Here is a 25,484-nt window from a genome sequence, read left to right on the forward strand (position 1 = left end):
TTGTGCATCTGCGTCAATTCGCATAAATCGGTGTCATCAAATCATAAACTCATTTTGGCGACATCGCCATTTTGATATGAAACTCGATGAACAAATTCATAAGCGTTAAGAATCACCATTAAGCTCAAAATTAGAGTTTCTTCAATCGGTTGATAACAGATTGCAGTGATTTGATGTCTATGCACCGCCAGATGTTGGCCATGAATCACAATTCATTCACTTTATGGGCTGAAATGGCAGGATATTAAGTTGTGATATTGTTAAAGTTTGCAATAAACTTTTTGTTGTCGCTTATATTATTATTATTTTTTGGCTAATATATAAGTTTATATATTTGCACATAAACATACATACACACACACCCATACTATCGCACAAACTGAGTTAAGGGAAAAACAAAGCATTTTTAAAGACAGCTAACAAATAGTTAATGAAAGAAAAAACGAAATTAGGTGATTAAAAGCGAATCTAATTTATTGGAAACCATTGCAAGTCATTCAGTTGATTATGACTTTTGCTAGCAGGAAATAGAGAAAACTTTTCAACGTATTAACAATAAACATGTTTAGCGCATTTGCTCAATAAATGATAAACTGAAACTTCTATGAGCTACAAAAAAATATTATAGGCAGCAATATACATTATTATGTGTACACGGTATACATAGAAGTAGTTGTATAAAAGAGTAGCAAAGTCGAGTTAAAGAAAACTATAAGGTACTATATCGGTTAATATAAGAGTTGAAAAAAATATTTTACGGAATGAAAACTTTTCACTTGTAAAAAAATTTTCTGTATTCATTTTTAACTGTTATACCTTTAAATATAAGTGCCGTTTTTTGAAAAATAATATTTATTTTTACTAAAATAGTTTCATATATATTTTAATTCGTGTATCTTTCGAATGGAATGTCCGAGAATATTTCAAAAATGTATATAAAAGTATTGAATCATACATATTAAGTAATTAATTTTGATAAGTGTTTAAATGAGCTAAGCTTCCCTCTACATATACACCACTCTACCCGGGAAAAACTGGCACGCCCTAATAATAAGGATTAATAGCAAGGTACAAATAAATAACATAGACGGCTTAAAACTATCATTTTTAAATAAAAGAACATTTATTGTGGCGTAACAATAACAGTAAGACATATGCTGTCGCGACATTTGTTGTAGATAATTATATGTTCTGCAACGTCGTAGTACATTATTTTGTTCTGCAATCAATAGTATTCGCAGAGCACGCGATGTAAGGATTTTTTGAAGTCATATTTTACAGCTGATGTTACATTATTGGCGTTTTATTATGGATACCCAACTTTTTTGAAAATATAACATAGCCTATGTTCACCGCAGATAATGTAACTTCCCAACGGTGATAGAGTTTTTCGTATCCGTCAAGTAGTTTCGAAACCTATTCAATTCAAACAAACAGACAATCAAATATTTTCTCTTGATAATAATAGTATAAATATGGTTTAGTAAAAATAAGCATTATTTTTGCAAAAGATTGCTTTAGTAATTTGAAGTTAGAAAGACAAGATTTCGTAAGAAAAAACTTTTCAGACAATTTTGTGATTACTTGACTCAGTATTGTTTGAGCACGTATCAAAGATGGACCCTAGTAAAGGAAAAATACACAATATTATACAGTTTTGCTTCTATTGTATAATGGCGAAATTGCAAGCCAGGGGGCTGAAAATATATTTATATCGGTGGTGTCTAATAGCTCTTAACCACAGTGTTAAGTTAAAGTTGAAAGGCAGGTCGCGGCGTTTAAAAAAAACATTTTTCAGCAATTGATTATTTTTGTTTTATAGTAATATTAGTACTTTTTCAAAGCCCCAGATTAAGCGAAATCCTTTCAGCATCCATTTTCTTGAGTTCTAATTACAAACATTTCTATGGCCAATAGATCCGAATAACATGGTGGATGGAAGCACTTCGCATGCAATTTTGTTATGATTTTCATTGTTTTGTGAGCTGGTGGATTGTAAGCATAGCATATACTCTGTGCACAAAGCTAACACCTACCCTTTTTTATGATATTTTCAACACTTTGCTTTGATATTAAAGATATCAACTATCTCAATTAACTTGATTTTATGGACATCCAAAATACACTGCCACTGCTTTCGCTGCCTTCTGTGCTCTCAAGATCCTTTGAAAATTCAGCAGGAGGACATTCATTAAGCAATTTTTTGTTATCAGCAGCATTTGGTTTCACCTAAATAAGTTTTTTTTTTTCAATTTCGAAACTTACGTCACTCAAAATTATATATCCACGAACTTATTGTTCCACCTTATTGAAATTTGTAAACATCATATTTATGTGTGTTTTGAACGTTGATGGCCTTCTTCCTCAGAAACGTTAGGATAGATAACCTGTCTGGTATAATACATATTCAATATATGACTTTTTATATAGAAATAATTAATTACATATATACATCTTTTGTACGTGTGCTTGTAATTTAAATCCTTCTAAACGGCTGGACCGATTCTGATGTGTATTCAAGGGGGTTTAAGAATGGTTTACATTCCTAATTCGATCAACTAGATAATGTTTTATAAACGATTTTTTTGCAATAATACATTTAGACAACGAGAGGCGCGTCAACGAGTGACCGATGCTCACAGACTAAATGAACGGCAGCGGGTGCAAAATCATCAAGCACTGGCACGAGTATCGTTTAATCGCCTTGCGTTTGAATATGACCCTGAAATATACCATTCATCACATTCGCTAATCATGATTGGTAGTATGGGTAAAGAATGTCAATATTGTCATGCTTTCGAATGCAATAGTGAATCGGATGAATAGCCGGTTTATGTTGCGCATCTGGAAAAATTGCACTGCCATAACTAAATCCGCCATCAGAACCTTTAAAAACGCTATAAGCTGGAAACACATCTCAATCAACGTTGTTTTTGCGTAAAATTCGTAAATGTCGGGTCCCCTAGTTATATATATATATAATATATTATGGAAGTACATCATTTTATGTTTATAAATGCATAAATTATGTAAAGCAAGCTTTAGATCCTTGAAATCCTTTGATCTCCAAACTTGGCGCCGTTCAATAACAAACATTTAAACAAACAAAACAAACAGATTTAGAGCTCATAAAGTGCTAAAACAAATACAAAGCCTCTCAAATCGTTGTTCGCCCTTCGAATTCTTTCATAAGGCTGACTTGTAGTAGAAGAGGTATTATATTTATTTGTTCTGAAAAACAAACTGTTAATAGACCTATGCAAACAAAGGCGCCGCATTGTTGCTCTTAAATATTTCAATCAATAACGAGTTGAGCCCATCGAAAATAATGCAAACATAGTGTGTGTGGTAGTGTGTGTGCGTGCAATGCAGAAAATTGCTACGTTTATTGTTGTTTTGTTTGCAGTTTGCACGACCTGCCACTGTCTCGTGTTACGCTACAACAACAGGTGTCAAAGATTTTGCGCCGATACTGAAACAAGTGAATTACTTAATGTTGAGCACGCGCGGCAGAGCTGCCACCTCTTCGAATAACATATACAAATGTATGTAAAAACAGGCAGTTGTAGAAAAACTCTCTTATTTTGTATATGATCAGCAATAGTATTTTATATTAATCTACAAACACTCATAAATATGCATATTAATGATATTCATTCGTCTCTTGTCCATTTTTTTCAGGTGGCAACCATAGACAATTTTTTTTTTAAATTTTCGTTTTCATTTTTTAGCTCATTGTCGCCTTTTATACATAGTCTTAGTCACCAAATGTGGTGCTTCGACCCGCCTACCTGTCCAGACGCGGATATTTCTGCAAATTCCTGAGCATTGCACTTTTTTTATGCTGGCATTCGGGCGTAGCCTTCCTTTGGATTCGTCAAACAGTCGCGACTGCTTTTCACAGTTGTGCCATTGCGGCGGTGGCTTCATGCAGACAAGTCGAGACTTTGTTGCTAAGTCAAGCTTGAGCGCGACCAAAGAGATTTTCATTTACCTGTGGTTCCGTTTCTGTCGCCTGACGTTTTCTCTTTGTTTTGTGTGTTTTGTATGGCGGAGCGTGCGACTCGCCAAAGTGGTGCCAACCGCGATTAGGGAGTACACACGCAAATCAGGTGTCCTTGTCGAGGCGACGTTTCTGTAACATTTTTATGCACACAAAAATTCTATTGAAGGTTTAACCTTCTAGCGCATGAAAATTGGGTTGATATCCACTATAGACTCAGACGTTGCTATAAAAGCAAGCAAATCTGCAGAGTTGCTTTAAACGCGATTTAGATACTGCAGAGTAAACACTATATGAACTACAAGAGCGAAATGACTTCAACTGTGCAACAATTTCCAATATATTCCATCGACGTAGGAGTTCACAAAGGAATACCTTTCTACAATGTCGTAAGTAAAAACAACAAGATCCCTTTTATATATAATTATTTTATATATATTTAATCAAATAATTTATGACAACGCATTATCATTACAGGCAACTTACCACGCGAACAACAACAAACAAACAACTTCCATGCAACACAAATCATTGAGCAGTAACTCTTACGATCAAGCAAGCTCAGCAGAAGATCAGCCAACATCATCCTCCACAGAAGGCAAACAGAAACGCTCACGTACCGCATTCACCAGAACTCAAATTTTGGAGTTGGAATGTGAGTTCCAGAAAAATGTATATCTTTATCGTACACGCCGCATAGAAATCGCCAAGCGTTTGTCGCTCCGTGAGCGTCAGGTGAAAATATGGTTTCAAAATCGTCGCATGAAGCAAAAGAAGGATTCAAAACGTTCGCCTTACAATGAAAGACTCACGGTAAAAGATTCGCAAACGTTGAGCGAACAGCTAGCGCACAGAGGAATAGTGCAACGACTTATGTCTTACTCCATGGATCCCGCAGTAAGACGACAGCAAAACTTCAGAAGTACATCCTGCAACATAAACACATTGAACCCAGCTAAATCTACAAATATCGCTAAGCCTACAACGCAAACTACATATACGGAAAGAGCAAGTGCGATACCGCCATCGATACCATCCCCTGATCTGGCAGAAATATTACAACAACTTAACCAAAGCACAGGCATGACACTGTCAACATCCACTAATGAAGTCGTTGCAAATCCAGCGTTGCCACCGAACACCCAAAATCGAGCTCGTGTTGACGATTGTACAGGAGAGAGCAAAATAGTGTCTTCAGAACCGATGTTATGCGAAAATATATCTGTTGCATGGTCTGCAACAGCTCAATCCATATCTACACCGAAGCCCTCAATGAATCTGTCGTGGTGCGAGCCATTAAACTGGCTACTGGCAGAGAGTATTGAATATTAATTATGTATTATGAAATAATGAAATAATGAATACCACAAAATAATAATAATACACTATTTATTATGTTTTTAGCTAAAATACCAAACAAATTATTATTTAATCATAATAAAATATATAATGTATGTATGTATGTAATAATAATTTATTTTTAATAAGTAAGAATGTTAATATTAATTATTTTAACTTTCTTTACTCAAACTATAAATGTATGTATGTAAAGAGTGTAAATGTGTATTATTAATTTTAATACAATTTTAAAATTCGGTGACGAATAGCTTATATTTCTAGCTTTTTGATATATAATCGCGATCTTATTAAGGCATTCTTGGACTGTCTATAAGTCTCTGTTTGCGGCTGATATATCTCATCAAATGTGACACATTATCGCTTATTTCGAACGAAAATATTTCAAATTCAAATTTAGTTGAGGCGCGCGCTTCACCAAGACACTCTGTGAAAAAAATGCATATACAAGTATAACTAAATAATCAAAAAAAAAACAATAATAATAGATTCAATATAATATGATTTTATTATGACCCAAGACGAATAAACCACGGAATTCAAATTGACAATTTCAAATCATACTTGTAAATTTATATCGAAGGCAAAGAAAGTGACAGTATAGAAAAATTAACTTTACGTTTTAACATCCAAAATCTAAAAGATATAGTGCAGCTGTACGAGAAATTGTTTATTTCATTATTTTTTAGGTTGGTCAAAATTTATGTATCGGAACTGTCCTATATTATACAATATTTCAACGTTAAAAAATGTGTGCATATTTTCGGAAGGCATGTCAATAATCCTACAACTTTAGTTAACGTTGTGAGATTAGCAAAGTCGAATTGCATGATCATTTAGAATAACCAAGATAGTATATACACATATATGTTGAAAGAGTAAAAATGCTGATCTGATTCGCTTTAATCAGCTAAGTATATTTCCATATCGTTCAATTGCGTTAAACTAAATTAGTGCTTGAGTAAATAAAATATACAAAAGAAGCGGAAAAAATGCAAGAATAATAAATAAGATAACTAATAAAGAAGATATAAGCGCGTGAATAATCTTAGCCATGAAACAAATTGACTATTTTATACCAAGTCATTTCATAAACATCATGTTTTCCTCCGGAAGCAGCATTGACACTACCGGCCTAAGCAAACACTCGCATTTCGCGCCATCTGTATGTCAAGCGAGGTAACTGCTGGCGGATATTAAGCGTAGCGGAGCGTGTATTGGATATATGGTTGGTGCGGAAAATAAGAAATGTTTCCGGGAAGTACACGTGACATTTAAATATGTGATTAAAAGAATTTGTACACCATACAACAAAATTTAAATTTTTGAAGTTAGAAATCTTGGTCGAAATAATATATTTGCTAACTTCCTAAACGCTAATGATTTGACTTATTTACCTAATCAATATTGCAAGATTTGCTTAATCATAGGTGACACTGCATAACCTTCTCAGTGTAGATTAAGTTTATTAGGTGTTGTTTTGAAAGGAAAATAATTGTCAACAGTAATCTGTAAAGTTAAGAATCGAGAAGAGATGCATTTTATTTTGAAGTGTTTAAGTTGATGTTTTACTTGGGAACTTGTGTACTAAAGTTACTCAAACTATTTCGAAAACAGCATTATCGAGCTTTACTCAATACCTAGCTCAGCCAAACATAGTTCACAGGAAAGTGACCAAATGTGTAAATTTCTATGATGTTTTTACGCAAAACTAAAATATCTAGTAAAATAGCCATTTTTCTGTATTGTCAGTCAAATATAAATAATCCAAATGGTTCTCTTGAGAACTAATTTTGATTAAGAGCTATATGACCTGGCGGCAGGAAGCTACACTAATATTCTCCAGCATTTTTTATTACTTACTTAAATTATAAAAGAAAATTTATGAATTTATATTAATAATATTGAAATTGTAAGAAAATAGAGACATTCCGAAAAACATGGAATTTGCCACGTACACATAAAATATACCGTTTTTTCCGTGTTATTAAAAAAGATACCACCCTAATGCTCATTTATATACGCACATATACAGTCATTCATACAAACACATATACTCACGAAATTGCATATATACATTTGTATGTATGTATCACCTTTAATACACACATATGTTATATGAAGGCCATATAAAAGAGTCAATAAGTCAGGACTGCGTTGGTATGAACTCAGCAGCAAACATTCAACCCTAACAGTTCCGTATGCTCCGTGGGTAAGCACAGAATTGCATTCACTACTCAGGGTCAGAAAGCAGCGAAACAGGATTTAAGTAATAAATTACAAAATTTGACATTTTCAGTTTCAGATCCGCTTTTGACTGTGCTATGTTGCATGCCATGGTCAGACTCTTCGAGTACGAAATGGATATCATAGTCAAACGGCTGCCAACCATAAACCGACAACAGTGAGCTCAGTATAAAAGAAGATGCAGTGCAGTGTAAAGGACATTTTCATATAGCTTGCCAGCAATGCTTGATGGAAGGATAGATACAATATTTAAGGAGAATTACAGACTGCTCAAAAATAAATATACAGAACTCAATGCTTTCTTTACGGTTGACTTTGAGCTCAGGTGATATATTTTAAAAGTATGGTATATTATAAATCTAATAATCTCGGACTATCAAAAAAATCTAGAAGCATATAAGAGTTTTAAGTTATTTATTTAACCCAAATAAATGGCTTTTAAAACTTAAAGTAAGCTTAACTTCATATATTTTATTAAATATTTGCTCTCTGATAGAACTTTATATGAAATTATTATATATATTGGGAACAATTCCAACAAGGACAAAGAAAAAAGCCAAGTACTGAGCATTGAAAGCCAAGTGCGTTTACACTCTACTGCCACTGCCAGAATATATATACATGCTTAACTCATTCCATATATGTGTAAATACATTATTTTGCACACCCGGCAGGAAAAGAGAAAACTACTCTGCTACTACTTGAACCGAAATTCCTTGACTATGCTTGCTCTTATACAATTTAATTTTCATATTTTGAGCCAAGTATTTCAAAAAAGTTTCACTTCGAGGTAAACGTTTAACGAAATTTAGTAACAGAAATAAAAATATATAATAAAAAAAAGAAAAAACGTTAACTTCGTTTGCATCGAAGGTATAATACTCCTTAGAAATAAAAAAGTTTTGAAGAAAAAGTTGATTTCGATTAATCAGTTTATGTGGAAACTGTATTCTATAGTGGTACAATATCGGTGGTTCCGACAAATGAGCAGCTTTTTGGGGAATGTGGTAAATTTCAGGTCGATATCTTAAAAACTGCGGAACTAATTCTCATATATATAGAGAGACTCATATCGTCACGCTAATAGTTTTTATAGTGTCTTCGAGGTTCCTTCTCGGTATTACTAACTTCGTGGAAAACTTAACATATCTGTACAGGGTATAAAAAAAACCATGAGATAATTTCGATAACAACAACCAAGAATTTATCACTTACAAATTTCTCGTTTAGTTCCTACCAGCACATTACTCGAAGCAAATACGAACTATTATGTTTTCCTAAAGGATATGCTTTTTCATAGCAATGCATACGATACATACTTACATTTAAAATATACCGACGGAAATGTGTGTATACGAATACATTGGATGGTTTGCTTTTTATTTGCAGGAATTTAGTTTGATGTCGAAAACATATCTGTGCACTCGATAAGCTCTTGTAAATCTAGATTCATGATGTACAAGAACAATTTTTACAGATTTAATATACCGAACTGAAATCGGTGCAAATGATGTCCAAAACCAGTTGAGCTTATTTTGGGTTTTTATTTAATAGATCACATGTATGTGGTATTATCCTGTCATATAATATATACATACACATCACAGTGCGAGAATGGCAAAATCGGATAAGAACCACGCCTACACACAATTTTGAATTACATCTGATTCTTTCACTTTCCACTATAAAAAATCAAATATCAAAATTTCAAAGTCGCACTACAAATATTCAAGCCAACACATACCGAATATGTGGAGACCAGTTCCTATTGCGAACTTTTTATCGAAAATATCGGTCAGTGGTATATCGGATATATTATAGGAATTCTGAGAATATAATATCGGCAATTATGTGAGTTTTCGTAATAAAATTGAGAGAGTGTGTTTTTCTAACAACGGTGCATCTTTTTGCCTAAAATAGATTAAACGGGTGAAAAATTGTCCTAGACCCCATATAACTAATATCACGATTTTTAAACATCCCAGTGACTTAATATATTGGTGATGGTGTGTGCGGCACCTTAATAAAACTCAGTGAACATATTTTTCTGTTAGAGATATGATAAGATAATGCCAAAAATAGATAAAATTGCTTAATCCTAATACAAAATTTTCAAATTTCCAGTTGGCTTTACACCGTATGTATCGGTCAATATGCAAGATATCTTAGCAAAATTAACTGAACGTATAATATTGAATGTACTACTGTTTAATGCCGAAAATATGTGAAATTGGTCCACAATTACCCTAATATACTATAATGATATTCCTTATTCTAACAAACCTTATGCCGAATATGTCGGTCAGTGTATGAGTCATTTGTATATTTATAAAATTGTTTGAATTGCCATTCTCTGGTTGCCGTTTTGCACCTGAAGGTGTTTTCTTGACAATGAGCCTGGTAAGTAGCAAGAGTATGATATTTTCGGTTACACCCGAATTTAATTCTTCCTTACTTAATAAAGGTATAACCTATCGATATACGAAATATCGATTTTTTTAAATTTTACATTAAGTGTGCCGCTTAAGTAAAATATAATATAAATATTTTTCTCTACTGGAGTAGATAGTTCTCACTATCATAGTGTGTGAGGAATCTGTAGGCTACCTGAAGCGCACTCATTTAGTGCAGCTGAGAAGATGATAAATCATTTAATGAATAGTGATTGCACGTCCCAAAAATTCGACTGGCATTTATTTAACATTTCTTTGAGCTCCGGTGAGTATGCTGTACGTACATACATATACATATATGTATGTATGTATGAAAGTGTATTCACAATCTCACGCATGGGTGTGTCGAATGATCATCATACATACATACATACATATACTATATACATACATATGTACGTACTTAGCATGATACCAGTAGAAGGAGCAAGCTGCTTCGCTGCTTGACGTAGAGTTTCCTAGAACACTTGTATTATATTATAGTAATAGTTCGAAATCCAACAAGCTGTAGAAGAAATGTTTTAATTTCAGAATGTTCAGTCGAAAATTGATTATGTATCAGAAAAGTAGTCCGAGATGTTTACATGCAAAACCAAAAACAAGATTGTGACGAGTACCAACACCAACGAAACGAATTTACAATTAATTTACTCAGACAACAGAAAATGTCTTGGATTGCAACAAAAATAAATACAAAAGCAACACAAAGTCATATTTATTTACACACATATTGAAAATACTCATAAAACTTAGTAAAACTGCATGAGGAAGTGACAATCAAAACAAACTGGTTAACGAAATATCAGTCTCTGCACCAAAGACGAAACAAATAGAATGCGAGAAAATTCATTGATAAGAAAACGACAAAGACAAGGCAGTGAGGGTACAAGCTCCGTTGGGCGCTTGTGTGAGAGCGTCACTTAACATAAGAAAGCGGGCATACTCAGCCACTCAATCTCACAAGTGGGCTTCGCATACCGGCTAGACGTAAACATCGCATCAGCACGGAAAGCAGAGGCGTAGCGTGGAAGTTTTTGAATATATAATGTGTGTAAATATGTACACATAACCATGTATGGTATATGTGTGTATAGGCACATCAATAACTGTGTGTTTATTTATATATACGAATTCGGGCGATAGTGCGTTGTGTCTCATGCAAAAAAAACCAAAAACAAAATGGAAGTATGCAGCAAATTAACGGCACAGGAGACGGAGGCGTGCGCAAAGCAGAGACACAAAGAGTGGCTCGACAATCTGGTCATGGTGCAGTCATTTTCGTTGCGCGTTGCGGTCAGTGATCAGTCAAGAATCGGAAGCGTTAAAGAACGCATCGTGCATTGTGGATGAGCGAGTTCAAGTGTTACTAAAAAAACAAAAACAATATAAGCGTGAAAAATAAGAAAAACAACTTTTTTTTTATTTCTCTTAATTGAATTTTTGAAGATGAAGCCATTGGTTTCGGTAACATTTATGCTGGTAGCTATTTTGCTGCTCCTGCCCAATGTATTATACGCCGAACAGCCAGTGATCAGTCACATCTCCAATGATGTTGTTGCAAATGTTGGCGAAGATGTACAGTTCAATTGCACGGTGGAGAATGTCGGTCGTATGTCCGTTAGCTGGGCGAAACGATCCGTTGTATTGTCCATGCGAAATATACTGAGCTTGAGTGATCCGCGTTACACGATTACCGAAACACGAGACGACGTAGCTGACAATGCGACATACTCGCTGAAGATAACGAAAATCGAAGCAAGTGACATGGGCCCCTACGAATGTCAAGTGATTGTGTCCGCCACCGATAAGATCACAAAGAAATTGAACTTGTCCATCAAACATCCACCCATCATATCGGAAGAACGTACACCAAAGTCCAAACTGGTGACCGAAGGACAAAATCTTGAAGTTAGCTGTTATGCAGAAGGTTTTCCACAACCAATCATATATTGGAAGCGTGAAGGTAATGCGATTATGCCAGCCGGTGGACAAAAGCTAGCTGGACCTACATTGCGCATCAAAGAGGTGCATCAGCTTGATCGTGGCGCTTATTACTGTGTCGCGGACAATGGCGTAGGACAACCCGATGAACGTATGGTACTAATCGAAGTAGAATTTCGACCACAAATTTCTGTACTACGTCCTAAGGTTGCACAGATGCTATCACATGTCGCTGAATTGGAGTGCAATGTGCAAGCATATCCGGCGCCGGCAGTTTTCTGGCACCGCAATGGCGCCAAATTGGAATCGAGTTCACAATATGAGGTCTCCAATACGGCTTCGTCACATGCAACCACTACATCGGTATTACGTATAGCAAGTGTTGCCGAGCACGACTTTGGTGATTACTACTGCAATGCCACCAACAAATTAGGACACGCCGATGCGCGTCTACATCTGTTCCAGCCAGTAATTCCGGTGCCCTCCTCAGTTTGAGCGACGTTATAAGCTTTTTTTTTTGACTTTTTACAAATTTAAATTTTGCCCAGTGGCATCAAGCATGGAGCTCTGGATGTATTCTTAATCTTATTATGTATTGTGCAGATTTGACTGGTGAATTTTTGTATACAAAAGACTATGTGTTTCTCTGTTTGTACGTTTTTTGACATTCTCCTTTGTTAGTTATTTTATTCAATTAAATTTGATTCACTCGTATAAATAATAAACACGCTTAATGCTTTTATATTCATTTAAATGAGAATTTTTTAAACTACAGATTGTGTTGAAAATCTATGCATGAGATAATTTTATAGAGTGTGGGGCCTTACATGTCCATTTTAGGGTACGCCAACGTTTTTTAGAATAAGTAAATTTGAACAAGGTTATTATTTGGAGATTATTATACGGATTATAAGAATGATTAAAAGCATATAATTCAAGGTCAAATTAAGGGCTAAAGATTCCATGTTAAGTTTAGCTAAGTTTTGTTTTGAACAGCTTAAAGCGATGGAGAGGGATTTTAGGGAAAACGGAACTACATTACAAATCGAAATAGTCCATTGAAACTTGGTACACTTGTTCTCTATGCCTTATGGTGATAAATAAGCGTTATAAAAAAGGTTTCAAGAAACTTTTAGTAGAACTTTTTATATATAATATATTGTGAGTATTACGGCGACCTTAATGTTAATTCCAACAGAGAGCGTTTACTACTTTAGGATTTGAATCCGATACATCAATGTAGGCACTGACTAAACTCAATCAGATTTAGAAGCAGTAAGGCAAGGTAAAGAACTTTAGTAACATAATATGAAAATAAAATTTGTATTTATTCTTTCGAAGAAAGTCAGTGAAACTGGTCTATTGCAACGTAAACGTGTAGTAAAACGAAATTACATCAAGCTTTTTCACAAAGTTTTAAAATTGAATGTCGAATTTATTAAGAAAGCTTACATTTTTTGAGAGAGATACGGTTATATAAAAATATTCCTCAAACTGACATACAAACTAACCACAATAAAGTGTATATAAACTTAAGAGGGTTTAGACAAAATATTTAAAATAAGTTAAAGCTCAAAAAGTTGTCACCTGTTTGTATGTTTTTTGAAAAATATCTATTAATAGAATCAGTGTTTAATACATCGCAAAGCAATTTTCTTCATCTTTTTAACATACTAGATGTTTCAAAGCTTCAAAGACAGACAAAAAAGACAACCTTTTTGGGAATTCAAAAAAATGCTAAATTAATTGTTTTAAAATTTTAAGGTTATATTTGTACATATTTTGAGAATCCACAGTAAAAGTTTTGAAGAAAAAAAGTAAATATTCTTAGATTTTCAAATCTTTGACGGCGCTAAAAACGAGTCCTCCACTACTGCAGTGATTCTAATATTCTCCGTGGATGAAACCATACAATAATCTACAGTAAAAAAAATTTTTTAAATGACAATTACAAATAAAGAGTATTAGTCACAATTTTGGTCGTTTTTGGCCCGTCAAAATTCAGGCCCTCAATACGTCATTGTATGGAGAACTGAAGATATACATAACATGTAAAAATTTATAGTGATGGCTAGTGTCTCCGAGTAAACACTCAAGCAAATTTGAAAAATGTAGTTTAAGAAAAAACACGTTTAAAGATAAACTGATAGAGCTGATTAGTGGTACCACTTTAAAAGACTTAACCTCAAAAACTAATTGAGATATCGATTTAAAAGTAAGTATTTTATTTTATAAGGTATAACGTATCGTTATACGAAAAATTCGATTTTTTTTTAAATTTAACACAAGGTATGCACTTAAAACTGACTGAAAGTTATAGACGAATTTTTAGAAGGAGCTTTTAGATATAGCTCGTAGATTTAGCAGTGTCCATCCACCGTCAGTCGATGTCTATATTATTTTAAACTTAACCTTAATACGATGATAAAAATATATACATAAGTACGTATAAACATATCTAGTATATGCAAATGGTATATAAAACTGACTTTGACTGCTCATATTTTGTTCAGAAATGGAATATATAAATATTCCGGAAATGATCAGAAAATGTATAGTTTCAATAGAAAACCAATATCAAAACACGTTCTTAATATCATACAAACATATATATGTATGTATGTATTGTAGCAACATATGTATGTGTAAGATTTTCTAAAAGTTATTCGAATTATTGTCTTGAATTTTCATATCAATTCGTATCAATTATCATTATTTGTTGTTTAACCATGTGATTTATTTTATTCATTATGATATCCATTCACATACACACAATACACACAAACAAATATGTGTACGTGTATGTGCAAATGTAAATGTCTGTGTGGAGGATACTCAATAAACAGCATCCTTTCAACGCGTTCACAGCTTTAAATGGCTGTCAAATCAAGTGATTGTGGACTTCGTCTGGGCGCGCCAATTGCCTCAGCAAGGACGACACGAATCGTTAAGGGGTGCGATAGATAACAAAAGCTAAATACATATGCACCACAGAGTATAATATCTCGCTCACTTCGGCATGCAGAGGATTATCGATTTTTTTGAAAAATACCTTCCTCTCGTTGGTCGACACGCTATTGGAAACATTTTGCAGAAATGCAGGCTGTTACTGTTCATGAACAGAATACATCTACGTACATACATATGTATGTAGCTATATGTATAGTCACATTTTCTCACAATCGCACGTTCATTTCGCCTGCGATGGTGTGAAGCTGGCGTATTCTTGCCTCTGGCCACAGTTGCACAAGGGTTGGTTTGTTTGAACGTGCCGGAACATTTGTAGAACTCGTTTCATCCCCTACTGCTTAGTACGCGTCTGAGAAACGAAAATAAAGATTTGGCTTTATGCATATTTTGTTAAAAAAAAAAACACTTTTATACGATTAATATAATCGTCTGGTGTTTTGGTATTTTACTGAATGGCTGAAACAGAGAATTTTGAAAACAAATTTTTATATTTCGAAATTTGTAAAAACATAAATTAATATGGATATCAAAAAAAAAAGAATAATAATAATAATGTGAACTTGTTATAAAACGCAAAAAATTGCAAAACAGTAAAAAATAAATATGCTATATATACTATATAGGTATGTCAATTACAAAGCAAGAGTTTTAGTGAGTCAAGCAGAGCATTATTAAGTATAAATAATAAACCATCATATTTGACAAAACGAAAATAGCTTTTAGTCAGTAAGCACAACTATCAACTCGGATTACGAAAAGGAATATTTTATGTGCCTAAGTAACGTAAATATCAATAACAATAATTTAGAGATTACATCTTTATCAGTTGCTTGTTCCGAGTTTCGCTGCCAACTTTCAATATGCGTCTCGATATACCATAAATATAAAAATATAGGGGCCTACGATAACAAATTTTCGAAATTTCTGTGTATTTTAATGGAGGGATAGGAGGTACGAATGCCCAACTTCAGGTTGCCGGGTAGAGCCAAGCTTTCACAGAAATGGCGCACGCCTAGTTTATTTATAACTTTTCCCAGAGTTCCGATCTGAAACACAGGGCCTAGTGTTGCAGCTTAAAGAATGACGACTTTTTGTAATTATAAAAACTACTAATATATCAATTGTTTTAAAATTTTAAGATTACATTTATCAATAAATTAAGAATGCATTTTTGGAGTTACACGCGATTTCCAACGGTGCTAAAAAACAAGGTTCTCCACCATTAGTGATTCCGGTTAAGATAAACTGATTAAGCTAATTAAACGGAGCGGTTACATTTAGAAGGCTATAACTCAAAAATTATTTCAGATTTTGTTTAAAATTTTTATTATGCTTTAGTTTTTAAAAGTATAATTTATCGAAATATGAAAAAAAATTTTTTGAAAATTTCAAACCAGATGTGTCTATTAATAATCAAATCTTCATAAGGGGCTAAATGACCCCCTATGCTAATATTAGATATATAAAAATACCGGTACGTTTAGTGTTAATAATCAAATCTTCAAAACCAAAAGGTATTTTTTTTGCAAGGACAACTTTTTCTTCATAAATACAGTTTTTAATTAAGATAATATTTTTAATAATACAACTGATTTTATATGTTACTTTCACTTTTTTGTGGGTTTGCGTAGTTATTGCTTAGTGGGGGGTCTAACCTCAATGTAAAATTGTACAAAGAGAGATGTTAGTGGCTGGCCACTGACAACGACCAAACTCATTTTTATGGAAAATACTTATGGATGCGAAATAGCTGTATAATAAAATCGACTTTGATCGTTATTCGGATATATCCTAAGTTTTCAACTAAAGTTAGCTAAGAACTGAGGAATATTCTTTAAAACTTAGTTCTTTTTTGGAATATAAGGATTTGTTTTACAAATATATTCAAGAACGTATTTCCGTAAAGAATCCAATGAACAGTAATCGAGAAGCTTTTTTTAAATCAGACATATGGTACAATCGCGAAGGCGTTTCCTACACAAAGACACTGATTGTTCGGCTTAAATTGATTTGATAACGAACGATAATAACATACTTTCACTTGACAAGGCCAAAAATGCTTAAAACAATTGGTTAAACCTAATACCGTTACTCCAGTTAACGGTTTTATGTAAAATATATTATCGGCACTTATTCCAACATAAAAATAGAAAAATAATGAATTTCTTAAATAATAATTTTACTAATACTCGTAGACACCCTGTATGTGTAAATCCTTGACTTTTATATGTAAGTTCATATATGTATGTGTGATGCGCATGCGCTACTAACCTGCAGTGCATAATGCGCCATTGTTGTAAAAATGGATGCTGGCATGCGATTCATTCACAAAACACTCCAGCGCTCAAGAGAGCATGATGAGCCGCTCCAATTTTGGCAAAAAAAATAATAATTTAACTATCGAATGTTTTTGTTCCAAGTGGAACCTGGAAAGTCTCGATTTGCTGGTGGTGCATTATCCGTGAGCATACCTACATAAATTCTAATGCAATTATACCTATGTATATATGTATGTGTAAGGTATATATAAAGGAATCTCTCTCGTAAACGAAAACTTCCACCTACCTTCACTGTTCCGTTGGATACTGCAATGGCGCTTTCAAGTTGGTAAGCTATAGACATGCAGCAGTCAATTTCTTTGCTCTATACAGACGCCAGAACTCAAACGTTGAGGGTTCCACAACTAAATACCACGGACAAAAACAATTCATTGCACGTTTACTTATGTGTTGGGTGTATTGTGAGGACTCGTTCCATGTCAGACAGTGTCGGAGAAGTGTTTAAACGCTGTGCTAGGCCTCTAACGGCTTGTCAGCAATAAGTCTGCAACTCGTCTAGCTTGTGTTTGCATGGTCCAGTGATTTCGTTCAACATACATACATACATACACTCTAATAATAACCGTTAGCTAGTGTTATACATAAATATGTGTGTAACATATATGCATTTATTATTATAAACTGCCACCACGTAGCGCGTTACGTTGTTCCGTGTTTAGCAGAGTTTTTGATTGATGTACTGTTGTGCCGTGCCGTGTGAACTATTGGACATTCCAACCGTGTATTTGTTTGTAAACAATAAAATCGCAAATGAAGAAAAACGTATTCGTTGTAGAGTTGCACGTGTTAAACGTGACTCTAAACTCAAGCAGACAGGTGCACGAAAGGTGCGCGAAAGTTGAGCTGCTCGGACATAACGAGTTGCAATAAACTTTGGCAGACATCAGAAATGCATGAAACTTGTTTGTAAATGTACTCGAAATGAGATGGATATTTTTATAGGTTAGTTCAGTGTTAAAGTTTTAATTACCTACAGCTATTAAAAGAATCACTACAATGATGAATATTGTGGAGTTAGTCTGGAGTTTTTTATATGAGGAGTAAGTTATCTGGTATTGATATACATATTTGAATACTATTTATAGAGAAGTATATTAATCTTCCAAACAAAATCTATTAATCTACCTGACTATTCTTAATATTTAAGCTATTTTCTAGACATCATTTGTCAGTTTTTAAGTTGACGTTCTGGAAAAAATATTTTTTATTGCGAGAAATTATATTATTATTTACCATAAAGAGGAAGATGTAGACTGATTTCCTGAACTAAAGATATTTGGATATGGAAAGGATATTTGTGCTTTTATAAGAAGCTGAGAAGCTGAGGTTTATGTCGATAGCTTTCCTAATGTTTGTGTTATCTATCGGAGAGTCAAATAACTGACGGGCTCGAAAATGTAGACGAGTATATAGGTAGTAATCATAGGTGTGAAGAGATTTTTGGTATATCAGTTTATTCTGTGCCTGAAAGTTTAAGGAAATAGTAAGGAAATTTTCATTAGCAAGAATAAATAGTTCATAAGACCTATATAGGGTCCACCGAACAGAACGACGTGATTTTAAAATGAAATGAAACACTCAAATTTGTCCAAATGCCCATCAGCATTTCGGCTTTAGTGCGCTGAATGTCGTCTTAGAGCTCCTCGAGCATTGCTGCTTGATTGGAGTAAACGAACGGCCAAAGAAAATAATCTAAAGGCGTTAAATCGCATGATCTTGACTTCCATTTGACTGAGGAATTCTCGAAATTAACGAGGCGCCAAACTTTGTAAGCAATGTTTTCATGGTAAGACGTGAAACATGAGGCGGCGCAACGCCTTGTTTGGAATAGAGATCATGCGCGTTGATTTAATCAAATTCCGGTAAAAAAAGTCGGTCAATATCGTGTTACAACGCTCGCTATTGATGGTAACGGCATTTCCTGCCTCATTTCGAAATAAAGTCCGATGATGCCGCCATACTACAATCCGCAGCAAACGGTAAATTTTTGGGCATGCAATTACGTTTCCTGAACCACACGACGATTTGACTCACTATTAACATTATTGTAACAATTGAGAAAAATCGGATAAAAATTCGATCTAATCCGATTGGGTAGATCCGACAGTCTGGGGAACGAAATTGATTTAGAAAAGTAAAGAAATGCAGCGCTGTCTCTATGTTCAGAAGGATTACTGCATGAACTTCCAGATTTGGTAGGCGTATCCATGAACAAACTCTTATATAGAATCAATGCCTGCTCCTTATTTAAATTTGAGCTATTTTAATATTTTTCAAGATTATAAAACTTACGATATTTTGGAAGCATTGTCAAAATAATCACTTTTTACTTGAAGTATTTTTTGGATCCAGACCTGAACGGTTAAGAAAATAGACGTACCATTATAATTTTATAAGAAAAATCTACGAACTGTCTAAGGTTCGGCCGAGGTTCTTCATCTTGGAATTGTAAAAATATAAAAGAATTTACGAATTTTAATCGAATTATTACGTAAAGTCTGATGATGTTAAGAACACCATAACGAATTGAAAAACAGCTGATACTTGTATAAATAAAACAAACTGGCAGCATTTAGTTTATAAGAAATAGAGATTTGTTATATCATATTTGATAATAAGGTAACTATTAAATCAATTATCTCGGATGAGTTAACTGAAAATCGATTTTTTTAAAGGCAAATCTTAGTAATAGCCCTTTACGGAAAAACCTACTTTATTCTGTGTGTTGGACCAAAGCGAGCTTTAATTATAAGGAAAAAAGTAATTTCTCCGTTGTTTGAAGTTAGCTTTCAAAATATGTATTTGTTTTCGAATTTCGAAATTGAGCTTATTGAAAACACTAATTACAGTATGTAAGTTCCTATAAAAGGAAAAATGTGGACATCATCCAAGTGCTTCTCTCACTTCAATGGTTTATTATATTTTTCGGTCATGTATCATAATGTTATAAGGTTTAAAAATCGGGACAATATTTTTGAAATATAAAATCTTGTATTTGTGTCAAGATCTGACTTTGAGCACTTTTAGCACTTTTACAAATACAAATAAAAGTATTAAATGTGCAATTTTAATCAAAAGGTTTAAAATATTTTTATAAAATACTATTCGATTATGAAATAAATATGATTTTCAATTAAATAAAGTCAAAATGGTTTAAGATATGAAGCAACACTATTAGCACTATTATAAATTTCATAATTTTAGTACTCGTGTAATACATGCAAAATATGCATAATTCTAAAATTAAAATGAAAACGCCCGAAACGTAGCGATAAAGTTATCAGAGAGAAATGTAAAATTAAATTTTATGCTTCGTGCAATTTAGATAACAACTACCATTTACTCGTGCCATCAAGTGCAGCGCCAACAACCACAGCAACAACAATGCATGTCACAGAGGCATAAATTTCAGAGGAAAGCATTTCGGATGGCAGCCGGATGTGAAATGTGCAATATGCGCACAGGCTGAAATTAAAAGTTTTCTTTTAACGATTGTAGTTGCAATCGTGCCACCATTTGGATGCTGATGTCGGTTGACAGCGGGGCAGAAGAGACGAGGTGACAGATAGTGCTTTTAACGTTCCTGAAAGCAACACCATTTTGCACAGTTCGGTTAATAACGTATAGTGTGCGCTCTTACAAAAACAAATACGCAAATGAATTTGTATGATGCATATGTAACATACATATATACACTTCATTTACATACAACTGCATTATTGTCATTTATGTATATACCTATATACAAGTATGTACATATGTATATTGCTAATTTTTGAATACACATTAAATGCACAATAAGTAAATCATCCAATTAATTTAGACATTTTGAAATAAATTAAATATAATATATTTTAGTGGATACAGTGCTTTACAAACGAGTGTCCAGTGTTTAAATCTCAGGCTGATCGAAATCATAAGTCCAAGGGGAAGTTCGGTAAAAATTTGCGAGTGTAATGTCATTAAGATATAATGAGGTCTTTATATTATATATTTATTAACTTATACATTATAATCATCTGTCTACTTAAAAGGGACAGAAGTAAATAATGCAGCACGGGCTCGATCCCTATCTCCGACTAACATCACAAAATATATTTTCATACCATAAGTAGGGTGTATTAAGTTTGCCACGAAGTTTGTATCACCTTGTGGAAAGCGTCATGGATCCTATAAAATATGTATATAAATGATCAGCATGACGAGCTGCGTCGATTCAGCCATGTCCGTCCCTCTATATGTATGCGAACTACAAGTAGTACCTCAGTCTGAAAATTTTCACACATTATTTTCTTTACAAGAAGCTAATTTGTGGACACCGCCGATATCGCACCACTATTGCATATAGCTGCCATACACAGTGAACGATCAAATATCGTTGTATGAAAAACTTTTTTATTTGATTAAGTATTTTCAAGAAATTTGGCATGGATTATTGTACAACGGCAACGCTACAATATCCGAAGAAATTGTTTAGATCGAATTTTTTTAACATATAGCTGTCATTCAAATTGACTAATGAAAATCAAAATAAGGATCTTTTTATACCCTTTTATGCATTTGTGAAGAGTATAATAGCTTCGGTAAAGTCGAAATTAACTTTTTTTCTGGTTTAAGTGTCATTCGCCCCAAGCGTATTTCTTCAAAGGTATCTCAATCCAAGTATTATTTTTCATTTTTGCGACAACATCAATATGAATATCAGAAAAAGGTATACAAGTCTGACAAATATATAGCAAAGCTTTAAGCGTCAATTCTATGTACATATGTATACGCGAAAAGAACCATCGCCACTATTTCATATAGGTATGTATATCCTTTTGTTAGATACTAGTTAGAATATGTGGCTGGTTGCAAAAGCGGTGGTTTTTTTGTTTTGGCAGTTGGTGCTCCTTTGTCGGCACTATGGTTATATTTTACGTTCCCTTCCAACACGTTTATAAATGCATACATTTGTATGTATATATGTTCATATACATGCTCAAAAGTATGTCTAATTGTTATAATGAGTATTCCCGCTTGGCTCTGTTTCAAATGTTCAAATTTTTTTTGAGAAAGGGAATATTACGCAAAAGTGGAAATTGTGGAAATTACAGCAAAGATACAATAAAAAATTGTGGCAGATGAAACTTTTAAAATTGTTGGAAACATCAGACTATTTGCACGTTGTCTCTAACGTGACAAAAGCGATTAAAATTATGTTTGGATACCGAGGGGAAGGGGAAACTATCTCCACCAACAACTTATAATTACTTCATAATTATATGTGCGATTGAAAATTATTGAATATGAATTTCAAATGTTTGTGCATAATGTTACATATTTATTTTGACTAGTGTAAAATAAGCAGAGGCTATAACATACATATTAGTATATTAAAAGAAAGGAAAAACAAGAAAACAGCTCACTTAGGCTGCACCGAAGCTGTAATAGCCTTCACAGGTGCATTTTTTATAGCATAAAGGTGTATAAAAAGATCTTTATCTTGATTTTGATCGAGCAGTTTATATGGTAGTTATATGCTATATGTTGTCCGATCTGAATAATTTCGTCGTAAAACGCATAATTGTCTTAGACAATAATCCATGCTAAATTTCTTGAAGATATCTCGTCAAATCAAAAAGCTTTCCATACAAGCACTGGATTCGGATCGTTCAGTTTATATGGCAGCTACATGCTATAGTGGCCCGATATTGGCGGTTCCAACAAATGAGCATCGTCTTGATGATAAAAAGACGTGAACAAAAATTTCTGGTCGATATCTCCAAACCTGAGGGACTAGTTCGTATACATACAGACGAACATGGCTACATCGACCCTTACTTTCTAAGGTCGCCGACGTGTCCTTTCGGGTGTTACAAAACTTATTAAAAAATGTTACCTTATTTTGAAACACAACCTTTTGGGAAAAATTTATAAAAAGCTAAAAAAGTACGTATTTTACTAAAAAGTCGTGTATAGATAAGAATCCCAAATATTGGCACAGTACTCACCCTTTTTTATCAAAAATTAATATATCTTTTTTTTTTATACAATCAAATGCATGTTTAATAAAATCCTGAAAGAAGACTCTCAGAATACATTGTCAAAGTTAAGCCTTTTTAGAGCTCTAGACAGGTGTAACCCCTAAAACAAATTTCACCAGTTTACTAACTTGAGAAATCTTAAAATTTTTTCTAAGTTGAACTCTGACTTAGGAATTAATTTTATCATTTCATTCTTATTATTACTCAGCTACAATTGAATAATGTTTAACTATTTGATAGTTTTCACAGCTTTTTATATATGTAATTAATTTAAATATTTGAATTGTTTTCCATTTGCAGATAACCGAAGCTGTCTTGGCGTTACAAAACGAATGTTTGAACGCTCCCGTGACCTACCCTGTAGTTCCGGGCTTTTGTTGAAATAGCAATTCAATTTAAATGCATTTATAGCCAATCAGAAGCTCGTCTCTACAGGTATCTCACAGGGTAGAAGTAATCGACAAACACACACCAAAAAGAGCAATTATGGATGTAGTGAATTTCCAATGAGCTTACAAAAACGTGACAATTTCTTTGAAAAGAAGCATATACAAGACACTGAGATTTATTTTTTGTTTGAAAATTGCTGAACAGTGAGATAACTTCCAGTTTTGTTGTTTGTAACTAACAAAAAAGAGTTTCTCTAATACAAAAACATTGCACATTCATTAACATTTACCACAGCTCACCCCCAGACTCATGCGTGTTATTGTTTTGCCGTTACTAGCTAGAAATGCGTTTTTATTAATAAAATATTTGTACGGTGTCCATAGAACAAAGCTTTCTCAGCATAGAAGTTTTGCTATTTCTTAAACGTGAAATCAAAAAAAAAGCTTAACTGGTCCCATAACGATTATTTGACAAAATAAGTTTTCAGCAAGATTTACAAGAAATACTTTACAATTTACCTTTTACAAGTAGCCACATGACATACATATGTCAAACAAACTTTGCACTTCATATTTCTGTGCCCTGCTGCTCGTTTGCTTATATGTGTGTTTTTAGTATCTTCATCAATCCATCCTTAACATTTTCCTTTGTCTTCTTTTCCGTGCAATTTTGCTGCCACATCGAAAGATTCAGCAACTTTCTCCTACTCTCTATGGAAGCAACAATGGTGAAAGAAAAACGATTTATTTTCCAATTGACAGTTGTTTGATTTCAGCATGCTTTAAAAACGTTTCAGCGCAATTCACACGTACTGTATACATACATACTCACCAACATACACATATTATATGTTTGAATGCATACATACCTATGTTTGTGCTTGTATTAAGGATACTTTTTTCTGTCCCAAAAAAGGTAGTAAAAAAATTGCGCTTAGTTCCGTGACTGCAGGGGACAAGTGAACAATTGAAACAAAATTTGTGCTGAGGACAGTTTTATTTTGGCAACTGCAACTGTTATGGTAACATATTGTGCATAGGTTTGTGTGCGTACATATTTGAACGCACATACCAGTACAAGTATTTCCAGTACAATGATAAAAGACCGTGTGTTAGTTAAAGTATTTATTATAATTTTCATAAATTGAAGATGTTTTTAATTAAAGCACTTTTTAGATTTAAAGATTTGCATCCTACATGCAAAAATCGGTTATTATTATAAAAAGCATTTTCTTACTATTAAAAATATTTAAATTTTAATAATTTTTCACATTACTTTAATTAGTAGAAAGTTAACTTCAAAAATCTCTGTATAAAGGAACAACAAATGAAAACAATAACTGAGTGTGGAGCGGTAAGTTCTAAGCCTGAGATTAACACATTGCTCCATTTCATTCATTCCAACTAGGAACTTGTAACTACCAGCGTATCAGGAAGGGAAGTCCATGAGGAAATGTGCTAAAAATGTAAAACCCTTAAGAGAATGGATCTAGTAAAACTAATGTTACTTTTTATTCAACTCGTTCAACTAAATAATCTGCATCAGAGCGCACAATGAGAGTGGAGGAACATCAGAAATGTCTAAATAGAATTACCGTATTATTATACAATTAAAAGTGTATTGTTGTTGTGATTCATTTTATTAAATAATAAAATTGTAAAAATAGTTTTATATAGAATAATATTCAAAATCATTCCTAACATCCAACACTGGTTTCGATTAATTTGCTTAAATATCAATAAATAACTGAACAATAATA

General features: G+C 33.4%; 2 protein-coding genes across 2 annotated transcripts; both read left to right on the forward strand.

The window, feature by feature from the left end:
• The first annotated feature begins 3,936 nt into the window (after positions 1 to 3,936).
• On the forward strand, positions 3,937 to 5,526 carry LOC106624171 (protein zerknuellt). Its single transcript, XM_014243855.3, has 2 exons — positions 3,937 to 4,392; positions 4,481 to 5,526. Exons 1-2 carry the CDS (start codon positions 4,297 to 4,299, stop codon positions 5,333 to 5,335), a joined length of 951 nt encoding a protein of 316 aa, XP_014099330.3. The 5' UTR covers positions 3,937 to 4,296; the 3' UTR covers positions 5,336 to 5,526.
• A 5,812-nt stretch (positions 5,527 to 11,338) lies between these two features.
• On the forward strand, positions 11,339 to 12,754 carry Ama (Amalgam). Its single transcript, XM_014243854.3, has one exon. It carries the CDS (start codon positions 11,506 to 11,508, stop codon positions 12,493 to 12,495), a length of 990 nt encoding a protein of 329 aa, XP_014099329.3. The 5' UTR covers positions 11,339 to 11,505; the 3' UTR covers positions 12,496 to 12,754.
• The last annotated feature ends 12,730 nt before the right edge of the window (positions 12,755 to 25,484 follow it).

The sequence above is a fragment of the Bactrocera oleae genome, chromosome 2, assembly GCF_042242935.1.
Source record: "Bactrocera oleae isolate idBacOlea1 chromosome 2, idBacOlea1, whole genome shotgun sequence".
In the NCBI taxonomy this organism is placed as follows: domain Eukaryota; kingdom Metazoa; phylum Arthropoda; class Insecta; order Diptera; family Tephritidae; genus Bactrocera; species Bactrocera oleae.

Excerpts from the sequence above, each read along its gene's own strand:
- LOC106624171 (XM_014243855.3), top strand. The coding sequence starts at position 4,297 with ATGAACTACAAGAGCGAAATGACTTCAACTGTGCAACAATTTCCAATA. Across the intron at positions 4,393-4,480 it reads GAATACCTTTCTACAATGTC|GCAACTTACCACGCGAACAA; the intron begins GTAAGTAAAAAC and ends TTATCATTACAG.
- Ama (XM_014243854.3), top strand. The coding sequence starts at position 11,506 with ATGAAGCCATTGGTTTCGGTAACATTTATGCTGGTAGCTATTTTGCTG.